The 14,766-nt window shown below is 37.9% G+C and overlaps 1 protein-coding gene across 22 annotated transcripts in view; it reads right to left on the bottom strand.

The window, feature by feature from the left end:
• Window positions 1-14,766, bottom strand: part of SCEL (sciellin) — a 125,830-nt gene that overhangs the window by 28,052 nt on the left and 83,012 nt on the right. For 14 of the 22 annotated variants that reach the window (XM_060394152.1, XM_060394155.1, XM_012184803.5 and 11 more), the window contains 5 exons: window positions 13,079-13,129; window positions 12,106-12,168; window positions 7,675-7,734; window positions 7,480-7,539; window positions 7,276-7,332 (listed from right to left, as the gene is read on the bottom strand). In XM_060394152.1, coding sequence (XP_060250135.1) covers window positions 7,276-7,332; window positions 7,480-7,539; window positions 7,675-7,734; window positions 12,106-12,168; window positions 13,079-13,129 — 291 coding nt within the window. The remainder of the gene's footprint in view (window positions 1-7,275; window positions 7,333-7,479; window positions 7,540-7,674; window positions 7,735-12,105; window positions 12,169-13,078; window positions 13,130-14,766) is intronic. The other 8 variants (XM_060394163.1, XM_012184806.5, XM_060394153.1 and 5 more) reach the window with 2 other exon arrangements.

Below are 14,766 nucleotides of genomic sequence, written 5' to 3'. Positions count from 1 at the left end.
TCAAACTGGGATGGTTGGCAGAGGCAAACACTGAGAGAGAAATGTGAATCTTAGGGAAGGAGAATTCTATCCCAGGAAGTGATTCTCCCTCCAAAGCTAACCTTGGATGAACTGAGTGGCATTTTTAAAGGAAGCTGGTGTTTTTCATTATGACTTAAGAATAAAATCACATTACTGTGACTTAACACGGCCTTGCACGCAGTAGCTGCTCCAAAAATACTTATGGCCTTAAATATATTTAAATTCTCTTTTCTCCTTCTCTGGTGGAAATTTATTGCTACCTTACCCAGCTCTGGGAAAAGACATGAAAAGGACGCCAGGGGAACGATGTTAGACCCTGAACCTTTAAGGTAGCCAGCTCCGCACACATCTAGGTACAGAGTATACACCAGGACCACAGAGAAAAGTTCACAAGAGATGGTGATGGACATTTCACCTCCATTTACATCAGTCACCCAGAACCTGCCTTACTTCACCCCTGAATTGCACATATTTCTTTCCTTTTTTTTCACTCAGCTCCCAACCCTGGCTTTGTTTCCTTATTTTGGAACACTTCCTTATGGGGTCAAATATTGCCCTTCCACCAAATTTATATGCTGAAGTCCTAACACCAGCATGTCAGCATGTGCCTTTATCTGGAGATGGGGGTCTTTACAGAGATCCTCAAGTTCAAATGAGGTCATCAGTGTGGGTCCTAATCCAATATGAATGGCATCTTTATTAGAAGAAGGAATTTAGGCTTGGATACACACAGATGGAAGGCAACGTGAAGACAAATGGTGAAGACAGCCCTCTACCAGCCAAGAAGGGCGGCCTGGAATAGATCCTTCCATCTAGGCCTTCAGAAGGAGCCAGCCCTACTGACTTCTTGATCTTAGACTTCTAGACTCCAGAATGATGAGAAAACAAATTTCTGTTTTAGCCCACTCAGACTATGGTTCTAGTTATGGCAATCCCAGCGAACAAATACAGATTCACTTCTGCCCTCACGACAGATACTATTATGTACAGTTCCTCGGCCTGATGCTGGCTACCCTTACCTGCTTGGCACTTTTCACTCCCAGTTGCTACAGATACTGCATCTTTGATCTGTCTATACTTCCATTCTCCACCCCCACCCCCAGGACCCAATCTTTTGGATCCTAGCTATGGTGAAGGAGGGCAGAAGTGGATTTAGACCTAAGCAAGGAGGAGACACCAGAAGCTCACAAATCCAACCACTCCAGGTAGATAATTCAAAATTGGAACCTGTACTTGCCTTCAAAGAAACACACTCCCAAAGGGATATAACTGTGAATCATCAAATAAGCCATGTTATTAGGGTTATAGAAATTTTGCTGGTTTTATTAAATAGTGCCACATATCAAGTTTGCTAGAGTGGGCTATAAGATTTTATTCTGAATCCTCTATACTAATATTTAAAGCAAAATTAAAAGTTCCAGGTTATGAAAAGTACAAAATGTGGATTTGCTATGGCTGTTCACCCTGATTGGTGTCATCAGTTAGGTTTGGAGATACAATAAAAAAAGTTCAGAATGCCCATAAACTTCCCAAGCTGAAGAATGTGAAAATAAATTTTCATTTTTTAATTGAAGACCACATCTATCACGTCATGTCTTTTACACCATGGTAGTAGATGAAAAGCTGTGAGTCAAAGTGTGAAAAATAGATTTTTATAGAAGCCCAGCCAAATGCTGCCAGGTCGAACAAACGCTTGATTCCAAACCCTTTCTGTGGCAGTTCGATAGAAGGATGACCTGGTAATTTTGTAATTTTATGAGCAGTCAGAATCAACTTTAAGAAAGACCACCAATTCTCTGTGAATCCAGCAAGAAGTGCTATAAAGAAATTTTGTTAACCATAGTAACTAAAAATGTTTTTCTTTATGTAGATTTCAAAAATTTAGGGACAAATATGAGTTATCTGTTATGTAGAATCATAGCATATATTTTGAATGTAGGTATTTATCTGTTATAATCATGTAATTTATTTTCTACAGCCCCATTAAGGAATATAACACTTCTTAAGAGAGCAGATTAAGCGCCCCCCCTAAAAAAAAAGAGAGAGAGAGAAAGATTCCAGGGACCAAGCTATCATTATATCTCGTATAATACAGGTTTTCATAAGATATGCTCTACATGGAAGTTAACAGATCACTCCCAACTGCTCTTCCTCTCTTATGAGGATGTGGGAGGTGTTTATTAAAAGCGGCAATATGTTTCTCTCTCTACAGCTTACTTAAATTGTTTTTGCAGAGTATCAAACACATTTGCAAAATTAAAAGCCTCCATATAAAAAATTCACTATGGTCCTTCTTTTATGCCAAGAACTAAATCTTAAGCTTTAAGCTTTAGTTCAAAAGGAATATTTATCTCTCTGAAAGAAGTATAGGACACAGTGAGATAACTGCTATAACACTTCAACTCTACTGACTTCGCAAAATGGGTCCAGCATTACATATTTTTATAATTAGCTTTAATGAGGGAATCTTAACGATTTTATATTAAAGAAATTAACAGGTCCATAGAGAAAATGATCAACTTAGATATTTTAAATATAAGATACGATCAAGAATTTCAGTGGCTCTAATTCACTCTGGTTCATTGAGATTGTGGTTTAAAATAGAGTCATTGGTTTAAGCAAGGAAGCCAGTCATAGGATATCAGATCCCTCCAGTCTGGTTTTACGCCTGAGAGCCCAGAGTGTTAGAGTTATGAGGCACTATAGGTTTTATCTAGCTAGGGGATCACAGGCCTTCATTTATTTTGAGATTTAGCATGTAACTCAGAGAATATTTATTAAGCACCTACTATGTGCCACACATTGTGGTATGCACTGTAGATAAAGAAGTGAACAAGACAGACCCAATATTTGCTCTTAAAAACCCAATAGTTGAAGACAGATCATTAAATAATAATTCCCTGTAAGAGGCAAACATTCTGCAGAACAGAATAATAGCTTGAGAACATCTAGAAGGACCTGATACAGAAGTGATGGGTCAGGGTGGGCTTCTCAGAGCCTGAGTAAAATACATCTAAGCTCACATTTGGAGTATAAATAGCAGTTATCCATGCAAGAATGATGGCGGAGGAGCAAGGTATGAGCAGGTCAGAGAGTGAGTGGCTGGACTTTGCTTGTGGGTGGAGCCTAGCAGGGAATGGGGGTGGAAAACCTGTGGAGGCAACATCATGCTAGGCTTTGGAAACCAGGGTAAGGGGTACACGTTATCCAGTGGCAATGAGAAGACACTGAAGGATTTCATCAGAGGAAGGACAGGATCAGATTTATGTTTTAGGAAGATCACTCGACAGTGTGGCAGACGGACTGAAGGACAGAAGGTATCACTGACAGCAGATGGACTAGTCAGGAGACCTCACAGTAAGCTGGGCTATAGTAGCAAGTGGGGATGATGAAGTGTCTCAGTTGCTGAGATAATTAGGAGAAGCATTCAAAGTGACCTATTGATTTCAGGGAATGAAGCAACAGAAAGGGTCAAGGTGGCCTCCCACCTCCGGCTTTCTGTCTTGGGCAGAAATGTGAGAAAGACGCAATAGGGAGATAGGAAAGAATTCTTGTCTCATTGAAATACTAGCAAGACATGTCTCAGCAAATAGGAAACCCTTTATAAAGAAGGAAGTATAATATTACAAGAGCTTCCCAGGTGGCGCTAGCGGTAAAGAACTTGCCTGCCAATACAGGAGACATAAGAGACGTGGGTTCGATCTCTGGGCCGGGAAGATCCCCTGGAGGAGGACATGGCAACCCACTCCAGTATTCTTGCCTGAAAACTCCCATGGACAGAGGAGCCTGGCAGGCTACCTTTATAGGGTCAGAAACAGTCAGACACGACTGAAGCCACTTAGCACGCACGCAGTGCATAATTCTACAAATAGTTCAGAATACTTTTTCTACTTTAGATGAACGATGCCCTTCTAACAGTAAAGACCTGTTTCACTGGATGTGTTTCAACCTATGGGAGCAGCTGCTTATAGGCTACAGATAACTGAGAAATATTTACCTTTCTTTAATGTTGGTTCATAAAAATGTGAAACTCACTGCTCAAAGTCACAGGGTTTTTCCCTGAGTAAATGAAAATTCTGTGCACATCTGCATTTATTCACATTGTTGGGTTCCTAGAAGAGCTCAGGGACACCTGCTCACATTCTGATTGATGACTGAAGTTTATTCCGCCCCTAACTGTGAATTAAATATACAGCTGCTGGAAATGTCAGCAAAGTCACACAAAAGCAACTCTGATTCACTGCTGTTATACTATTAAATAATCAGTGCTCCTGTCACACTGAATTGGATGTAAAAGTGCTTTGCGGCTATTATTTCTACGGGGAGGCATGTTAAAATGCCCCCTCTCTTTACCCATTAAAATCGATGGGCCACAGAGATACGCTGTAGATACAGGTGACTGAACACAGTGAATGAACTCCCTTTTTTCAAATAGGCAGCTCAGTCTTCCCTGTTTATTCTGCAATGATTCTTGAATATCCTGGCTGATTATCATCAAATCAGCGACCCCCCACCCCGCCCACCTCCTTGTAGCTCAGCTGGTAAAGAATCCGTCTGCTATGTGGGAGACCTGGGTTTGGCCCCTGGGTTGGGAAGATCCCCTGGAGAAGGGAAAGGCTACCCACTCCGGTATTCTGGCCTGGAGAATTCCAGGGCTTCCCTGGTGGCTCAGGCAGTATAGAATCCACTTGCAATGGGGAGACCTGAGTTCAATCCCTAGGTTGGAAAGATCCTCTGGAGGAGGGCATGGCAACCCACTCAAGTATTCTTGCCTGGAAAATCCCCAAGGACAGAGGTGCCTGGCAGGCTATAGTTCATGGGGTCGCAAAGAGTCGGACATGACTGAGTGATGAAGCACAGCATGAATCTATATACACTATCGTGTAAAGTGGATAGCTATGAGAAGTTGCTGTATAACACAAGGAGCTTAGTCAGGTGCTCTGCGATGACCTAGGGGGGTGGAATAGCGGGAGGGAAGGGAGGCTGGAGATAGAGGTGGAGAGGAGGCCTGGGGGTGGGTGTGGGGAGGCAATATACATGTAATTTGGGCTTCCCTGGCGGCTCAGAGGATAAAGCATCTGCCTGCAATGCAGGAGACCTGGGTTCGATCCCTGGGTTGGGAAGATCCCCTGGAGAAGGAAATGGCAACCCACTCTAGTATTCTTGCCTGGAGAATCCCATGGACAGAGGAGCCTGGTGGGCTACAGTCCACGGGGTCGTGAAGAGTCGGACACGACTGAGCGACTTCACTTTCACTATGGTTGATTTGCATTGTTGTATGGTAGAAACCAACACAACACTGTAAAATTTTAAAAAGAAAAGGAAAAAAACCCCACACAAATAGAAAGGGCAAATGAAAACACTAATGTAGAAAACAAACTAAAAGACTTAAGAACCAGGCTGATAAGCATGTCACACTGTCCTGTTGCTGCCTGTGGCTTCAAAGCACTTTTCTGTATGTTATTCGCTTTCTTCATCCCAGAATGGGAAAGGAAGTCGCTCAGTTGTGTCCGACTCTTTGTGACCCCATGGACTGTAGCCGACCAGGCTTCTCCATCCATGGGATTTCCAGGCAAGAGTACTGGAGTGGGTTGCCATTTCCTTCTCCAGGGGGATGTTCCTGACCCAGGGATCGACCCTGGGTTTCTCGCATTGTAGGCAGACGCTTTACCGTCTGAGCCACCAAAACCTCACTATTTACCATTAAAAATTATGACTCTCCTTGAATGGAATGATCAACGCTTAAATCACTATGCTAAATGGTAAAGGCGAACACTCCTCTCTGAAATGAACATCTTTTACAAAGCAATATCAAAAGCATAAGACAACTTCCAGTTACTACCAAAGACTTAAATAATAATTCACCACCTGATTAAAGTGCACACGCTGAAGATACAAACACTATCAGTTGTAGTATAGTCTTAAATATACATGCAAAAACCTAACTAATTTGCATACAGTGTTGAAAAAGGGCTTTCTACATTCAGTTATGCCTGGTAAGTAAGCCTTGTTTTAAGACATGGGTTTTGTAAATATGGTTATCATTGAGGCCTCTATCTCTTTGGGAAATAAAGGATCAACATATTTTTTAGAAAGAATATGTAAATCACAATAATAAAACTATAATATTATTCAGTTATAACTATGGCTTCCTTGAACTTTTAAAACAATTTTTCCTGAAAAAATTAATCTGAAACAAACTGAACTATGTGTTTTCAACATATACTGATCTTTATCATGAATTAAATCCTTCCATTGTAACTGTACTTCTAAGACAGACATTTCAGGAATGGTATGCAACAAATCCTATTAGAAATAAGGACGATATTCAATGAATAATGAGCCATTATCACTAAGATCTGATTAATTTTTCGTGCCTTTTTTATCCTGACACTTTTCACTGGGAGTTCAGTAGTTAATTCTGAGCATATGGATGTTCATAAAGACTGAACTTGTTCGTTGATCTTGGTTAGCTACTCCATTAATTCCTACAGACTAGTGAGACTAGAATAGTGAGACTATAATTCCCAGCTATATATTTATTACAACGAAATTTCAGGTCAGCAGAACAATGTAGACTTCTGATACAACGCACTCTGGACATTATCAATGTATAAGCTCTTTTGGTGAAAGATACGACATAAAGATAAGACATAAAGACTTCCTGGAGAAAGAAATAGCAACCCATTCCAGTATTCTCAGCTGGGAAATCCCATGGACAGAGGAGTCTGTGGGCTATGGTTCATGGGGTTGCAAAGAGTTGGACACAACTTAGCAACTAAACATGTATGACATAAAGATAGTGAACTGTAAGATATTTACAAAACTCAAAACGGAAGTTCAAGGGTAAAATCTGCTGGATTTGCTGTGGAGCTGTAATTCTGAAGACGCAGTATCCTTTTCAATATTCTGGTCCTCTGTAAGCATCTATGTAAATCACTGGTTTGGTCCAGCTTTTCCAAAATGTGTTTTACTCTTAATTTATTTCACACATTTTTCATTTCCGTCCTGATACTCTATTTCCTATGGACAACAAACAAATATTTTCTTTGTGCAAAAAAGAAATACACAACTGCATGTGAAAGAGTGCAGTTGATTCCAGAAGAGTACAGCATGTTCTTTGCTGACAGGAAACACATGGGTTATAAATGTGTGCTCATTTGAACACAAGAAAAACAAAAGGCTTCTTTTTTAAAAAGAAAAGAAAGAAAGAACGTTGGGTACATGTCAAGAGAGTTAGGCAAAGTCATTTACCGCTTAGTATTCCTGAGTGCTGCAGGTTTCACTTGAATGAGATTGTCTAAAGCTTGGCTGTTAAAAAGAGAAAAGACACACACTCTGATTAGTAATAGGGTTTTTTTTTTGCTTGTGCTAGGTCTATAAACCAATATTATAAATCTGCTCCACTCAGGAGCAACAGACAGGAGAGCTATGAAATGACTACTTTTATTTGATTACCTTTGATTGCTTCTGATGACTGCAGGATTCACTTTGATGAGGTTATCGAGATCCTGGTTTCTTTAAATAGAAAAATAAAAAGGTTAATTATAAATTCTTTTGGTAGGCTCACTAAGGTTATAAATCTGCTTGAACTAACAGTAAAACAGAACATCCTTCCTACCCAAAGTACAAAAATTAATACAGTTCTATTACCTTTGATTGTTGAGGAGAATTTCAGGATTCACTTTGATGAGCTTATCAAGATCTTGATTTCTTTAAGTGCAAAAAAAATTAAAGCAGTTTTGTTAGAGATAATCCAGGTTTAAGTTGGTTGGAACTGGAAGAAGGGATTAGCTATTTTATCGTTGGTTGTTGCTGTTGTCAGACTCTTTTGCTACCCCATGGACTGTAGCCTGCTAGGCTTCTCTGTCGATGGGATTTCCCAGGCAGGGATACTGGAGCAGGTTGCCATTCCCTTCTCCAGATGATCTTCCCAACCCCAGGATTGAGCATTGGCAGAAGGATTCTTTACCACTGAGCCAACAGGGAAACTCATCTATGACACCTATTGGTTTGGCATAGAACAGATTTGAGATACATTTCAACCAATCCAGGGAGGATACATTATGTAGGATCAAGAGAAAAACTACTCTGACTTTACACAGTTTGTGTTCAGAGCCCATCTACCAGCGCACGCTGACTCAGAGTCCACAGCAAACATCTTGTGATTTATCACTTTCACTCTGCAATGCTTTAACAATACGAAGATACAAATGATTACAAGGTCCTTGATATTTTAAAAATCATATTCATCAACTAATGATATCATTTTGTAAAAAATTAATAAGCTCCAAAACTGGGATTATACTTAACATAAGGCTTGGCAAAGAGAGTTCCAGAAATCCATCAAAATTGTGACTTCTCTTTCCTCTATGATGACTTAAAAAGCTGAAATCATGGTCAGATTAGGGACATGCTCTGATAACTGTCCACTTCCCAGTTGAAATGCTATCACTTTCTTTCCTCAGTTAGAGAACATGGTTTGCTATCACTCATTGCATCCATATAATATTTTGTTTTTAAGGGCTGGAAATTAGTGATTTTTCAAAGTGTTCCTCTAAACCACTTTATCATATTTATCCAAAGAAATAGAATAGCCCCCAGTAGCAAGAAATCTTGGGATGGATAACACCTGCTTCCAGTCAGTTTTAGACAGTTACCTGCCTGTATCTCTTTCCCCCTCCAAAGTCCTCTTACCTTAAATAAAAATATAGTTTACTCTTCAAAAGTCTGATGGGAGATTAAGAACTAAAGGAGAACCACTTGGAGGTTAATCATCAAAAAGTCTGAGAAAACCTACATGGGAAAAGAATCTAAAAAAGAGTGGTATACGTATAACCTGACACTAACACAGCATTTTAAACCAACTATATTCCAATAAATTTTTTTTAATCTGAGGAAATAAATGTTGTGCATTTCCCTCCCCACCCCCTAAGCATTTCCATAGAATTTGCTTCCCAGCTCATGTCTTCACTGAGTTTCAGCTCTTATCCTTGTCCTCAGATCTCCATGGTAGACAAAAAGCCCTTAAACAAATTTTCAGTTTTGAGTTATCTTCAGTAATAATATTCTCAGTTAAAGATAATCAACTGGTGTCTACAAACAGTATCAAAGAAATGACAAACATATGAGAATTATCCAAAATATAATGTTCTTGTATAAACTGGTTACAAAATCTGTGTAAAATTAAATTGTGCCTGAAAGACAATCTTTAAAATGTTGATTGTAGAATAAAATTTTGTAGAGGAAATAATATGTTCAAAGGCCTCAATCTTTTAATACATAAGATCCATCTCAATATTTTTGTGTAACTACATATAATTTTCACCTACCAGCATAATTAAGAGTAAATTATATAAAAAAGCAAACATGAACATGAGAAATTCCTTTTTTACTGTTCTGCTCAGGACAGAAAACTTGGTTCATTGCAAAACTTAGAACTATGCTATATCATAGAATGGTATCATAGTTCTAGGAGTACTACAATCATAGAAGTCATTAAAAAATACATTTTACATCATAGCTCAATACTTTACCTTTTTGTCAGTCAGTCAGGCAGACACACACACATAATAAAATATAAACTTCACAAAGTAAGACTTCCCAACGTAAGAAGAACTCTCATTTTCTGTTCTTTTTCACTTTAGTTAATTAGGGGGGAAATGCTGACTGCCAGTCACTAAATTAATTACAAGACCATTTAATGGATTTTCGTCTACAATTTGAGAATCACTAGCTTAGAAAACATATAAACACATGCTATGATTTACCACTTCTCCTAAAATGACAACACCTGTGTTAATAAAGCAAATCCTGAATTGCCTTGATTGATAGTATCATGCTACATATTTTAATGAATTGAAAACTTATAGACACTTTTTTCAGGCCCTGGATTCTTTAAAATACACAGGAATCTGATATCTAAATTTTATCCAGGAAACAATGTTATGTTTTTCCTATTCAAGTTACTGCTTTCATTTATTTTGCTTTAAGGATATAGGGGAATACATCAGCACATTTAGCTATCATTTCTTTCACGTAGGTCTCCCAGGTGGTGTAGTGGTGAAGAACCCACCTGCCAATGCAGGAGATATAAAAGATGTGGGTTTGATCCCTGGGTGGGGAAGATCCCCTGGAGGAGGGCATGGCAATACAGTCTAGTATTCTTGCCTGGAGAATCCCATGGACAGAGGAGCCTGGCGGGCTATGGTCCATAGGGTAGCAAACAGTCGGACATGACTGAAGTGATTTAGCATGCACCCACTTGCATGTAGTTCAAAAGTTATAAGGTGTTTTGTGGTCATTGGCATAAATTTGCGCCATAGTCACTTCAAAGACAGAAGTAACGTTTCACATGACCCTGTGAAAGCAGTGGAGGACATCCTCTAGCTGTCCCATGGCAAGAGCAAAAGGCCTAGCTTTGTAATTTCCACTCTTTCCTGAGGTGCTAGATCAACTTTCATTTATTTTGAGATCAAAGTCTGTGGACTGTGATTTAAAGACCAGGAGTTGGGCTGGGGGTTGAAAGATCTCATGGAAGGCTATGAGATATTCACCCCTGGCCTCTGTCTTCTCATCTGTAAAATGAGAAGACTGGATTGGGTCTAATCCTCTGCCCATCTTTAACATCTTCTACTCCTAGGAATCTATGAATATAAATTTTACTCGTTGTCATATTTATTGAATTAGCTATTTTATTTCTCCTTTTCTTTTCAAATGCAACTCACTGACAATACATTCTATATTCAGCAAGCAGTACATATATTAAATTGACAACCTATTATTGCCTTGGAGTCCCATCTATGTGCCCCCAGTACATAATTAGCTTTAATCTATGATAATTGCCTGCTGTTAATAAGATTGAGTATGTCTACTGAATTCTCTTTTTTGGCACCCACGGCCTATAATTATACCTAATGTGCACCTAATGATACCTAGTTGTAAGCTTCAAACCCAGTAGGTGTTCAGTAATTATTCACTGCCTAACAGATCACAGAACCACTATTCATCTTCCACTAGTTTTCTCCGTGACCCTGGCCAAATCACTTAACCTTTCTGAGTCTTAATTTCCTCTTCTGTAAATTGAATATATTTGACTGGAATGTGAAAAGTGAAAGTTGCTCAGTCTTGTCTGACTCTTTGCAGACTCCATGGATTGTAGCCTGCCAGGTTCCTCTGTCCATGGGGATTCTCCAGGCAAGAATACTGGAGTGGGTAGCCATTCCCTTCTCCAGGGGGGAATCTTTCCAACCCAGGGATTGAACCCAGGTCTCCTGCACTGCAGGCAGATTCTTTACCACCTGAGCCACCAGGCCCTGCTTTAACTGGAATAGTGGTTTGCGAAATTGTTCAAACTAACTGGGCTATGAGTTCTCTGAGGTTCCTTCTTTCCATCTCCAAAATTTGTGATTTTTCTATGTACCAGATAAACTCAAAAAAGTGAAATCATAAAAACATTTAAAAATGTATACAAATATACATATATCTATAATAGTGGCGTATAATGATATAAAAATCTAAATATATACAATATTACATATAAATATATAATCTAAATATATACATATGTCTGTGAGGCAAAAATTGAATTTCATTTTTCATCATCACAGATACTACATTATCATTTTAGGTCCATTACTTTGCTAGGAGCAGCAAATCATCTAAAAAATAATGAACCTCATAAAATTTCCACCAACTATCAAACACTTTCCAAAAATAAGATGAATAAATTTGCTTATAATGAATCTAATGAGGTGTCCAGCTCTTTTTCAAAAATTAACAACCATTAACAAATTTTAGTCAAACCCAGAAACAAAGGTATTGCCATCAATACTACAAATCATAAACAGGGCATAGACTAACTATGTTTCTAGCCCAGTCACTCCCTTCGCTTGCTTTATCTGAGTTGTCTTTCTTTCTATTAGCAAATACATATCTTATTTATCAGGGATATATAAAATTCATGATGACTTTTCAAGATTTACATTCAGTTTGCCCATGGAATGATTACAAGCCATTTATATTCATATTATGCTTAGTTAAGGAGAAACAAACCACAGCAAGTAAATAACATCTTTGTCTTACCTAGCCGTGTTTTTGACAGCTTTGGGGCTTACGTTAATAAGTTCATCAAGACCTTGTTCACTGCTAAAACAAAATAAATGGTCAAATGCAGTTGGAAATTAGAAAATTTTATGACTGGTGTTTTTTCTTTTGACACTTGTAGATCATTTGTTGGGATCCTAGACAAAAAGTGATAAATGTACTGAGTTTCTACTTTGTCTTAAATAGTTATCTTTTTTAAATCCTCAAAGGAACTGAATTAAATATCACCATTCTCTTTTTATAAATAAATTGAGTTGCATGAAAGTTAAGGCCTTCTTTAGGCCAAGTATAGGAAATAACTGACAGTGAATTAGGTAGCCACACGTTGCCTCCTGTCCACATTCTTCCTCTCTCTGTTCTCAGTAATTCCTTACAACTGCACAAGGCTTTTCACCAACATTATTATCAAAATAATTTTGAGAGGCAGCTTGGAGTTATTCTCTCACGCTTTTCTTAACTTTTGCTCCAGTGGACAATGAGTCTTAACTTCTTAAGAAGACCGGAGCATATTCAAACTCTTGCAGAAATATTATAATCAAGTATTGGAAGGTTATGTCACCAAATTTCTGAAGAGTCATTTAAAAATTAATCCTCAGGTTTATGAAAGAGAATAAAGCCAATATTCTTTGGTTTATTCAGTTTTATGAACTTATAATTTATTAACTAAATTTGCAGTAATAATCTAGTTAAGCTATAATTGCATTAAATGAGTTTCTCAGGTAGTCATTATACAGAATTAGCTTCAATATTACAATTTGAACAATATTATTATGTAACAAATTGAAGCAATATAAAAACCTATCCAGCATTGTTACATGTCAGCAAATCAATTTCTCTCTCTTTCTTTTTTTTTAATATCCCTTTCAAACATCCTTAGCCAAATAATTAACTTTATTCTGGGGCATAAATTGAAGACTTGCTCATGAGTCTTCAACAATACTAATAAACTTACTTTTTCTTTGCTGAGGGAGTCACTTTAATAAGACTGTCCAGGTCTTGGCTCCTAAAAAATGTAAATTTTAATAACTGGTAAAATCAAATCAAATCAGTTATAATTTGTATATTTTTTCAATTGTAATATTGAATAAAATGATTGTTGCTAATTCAAAACTTCACTTTATTGAATATTCTTTTTAGTTCTCTGTGAAACCAGAGAGCTAATATAAATTCATTTCTCACACAACTACATATATATGAAAATTTATTTTTATTCTTATTCCTTTCAAGACAAACTCAATTTAAGTTGCTCTTAAATTTCTTATTCCTGTATTGTATTTGGTACTAGAATCAGCATTTAGAATTTGTTTCAAGGTTGTAATGAACAAGATAAAAATTTGAATTGTACATCGTTTCAGTGCATTCCTTGCTTCCCTCTCCTCAGAATAAAACAAAACAAAAACCTGGAACTTTTTTAAAAAGAGTGTATTTCCTGATTCTAAGGTATGGATGTAATATAAATAATATGAATATGTAATATTGAGGCAACTCCAAGATACTAAACAATTCAGAATCATGCTTCATGCATGATCTATATCAGAACAAAGATGACTTCTGACAATAAGATTTGCTTTTGTACTCAAAAAGGCAATATATTTATTTTCTTTATAATAAATACATTTCTTATATTTATTTTTTATAAAATAAATAGAGGAAAACAATAGAATGGGAATGACTAGAGATCTCTTCAAGAAAATTAGAGATACCAAGCGAACATTTTATGCAAAGATGGGCTCAATAAAGGACAGAAATAGTAGGGACCTACTAGAAGCAGATGATATTAAGAACAAGTGGCAAGAATACACAAAAGAACTGTACAAAAAGATCTTCACCACCCAGATAATCATGATGGTGTGATCACACACCTAGAGCCAGCCATCCTGGAATGTGAAGTCAAGTGAGCCTTAGGAAGCATCACTACAAACAAAGCTAGTGGAGGTGATGGAATTCCAGTTGAGCTATTTCAAATCCTGAAAGATGATGCTGTGAAAGTGGTGCACTCAATATGCCAGCTAATTTGGAAAACTCAGCAGTGGCCACAGGACTGGAAATGTCAGTTTTCATTCCAATCCCAAAGAAAGGCAATGCCAAAGAATGCTCAACCTACTGCACAGTTGCACTCATCTCACATGCTAGTAAAGTAATGCTCAAAATTCTCCAAGCCAGGCTTCAGCAATACATGAACTATGAACCTTCAGATGTCCAAGCTGGTTTTAGAAAAGGCAGAGGAACCAGAGATCAAATTGCCAACATCCACTGCATCATCGAAAAAGCAAGAGAGTTCCAGAAAAACATCAATTTCTGTTTTATTGACTATGCCAAAGCCTTTGACTGTGGATCACAATAAACTGAGGAAAATTCTGAAAGAGATGGGAATACTAGACCACCTGACCTGCCTCTTGAGAAATCTGTATGCAGGTCAGGAAGCAACAGTTAGAACTGGACATGAAACAACAGACTGGTTTCAAATTGGAAAAGGAGTACGTCAAGGCTGTATATTGTCACCCTGCTTATTTAACTTATATGCAGAGTACATCATGAGAAACGCTGGGCTGGAAGAAGCACAAGCTGGAATCAAGATTGCTGGGAGAAATATCAATAACCTCAGATATGCAGATGACACCATCCTTATGGCAGAAAGTG

The sequence above is a fragment of the Ovis aries genome, chromosome 10 (genome assembly GCF_016772045.2).
Source record: "Ovis aries strain OAR_USU_Benz2616 breed Rambouillet chromosome 10, ARS-UI_Ramb_v3.0, whole genome shotgun sequence".
NCBI lineage: Eukaryota > Metazoa > Chordata > Mammalia > Artiodactyla > Bovidae > Ovis > Ovis aries.
Note: the sequence above shows the minus strand (reverse complement) of the source record. Positions and strands in the feature narration are given on the sequence as shown.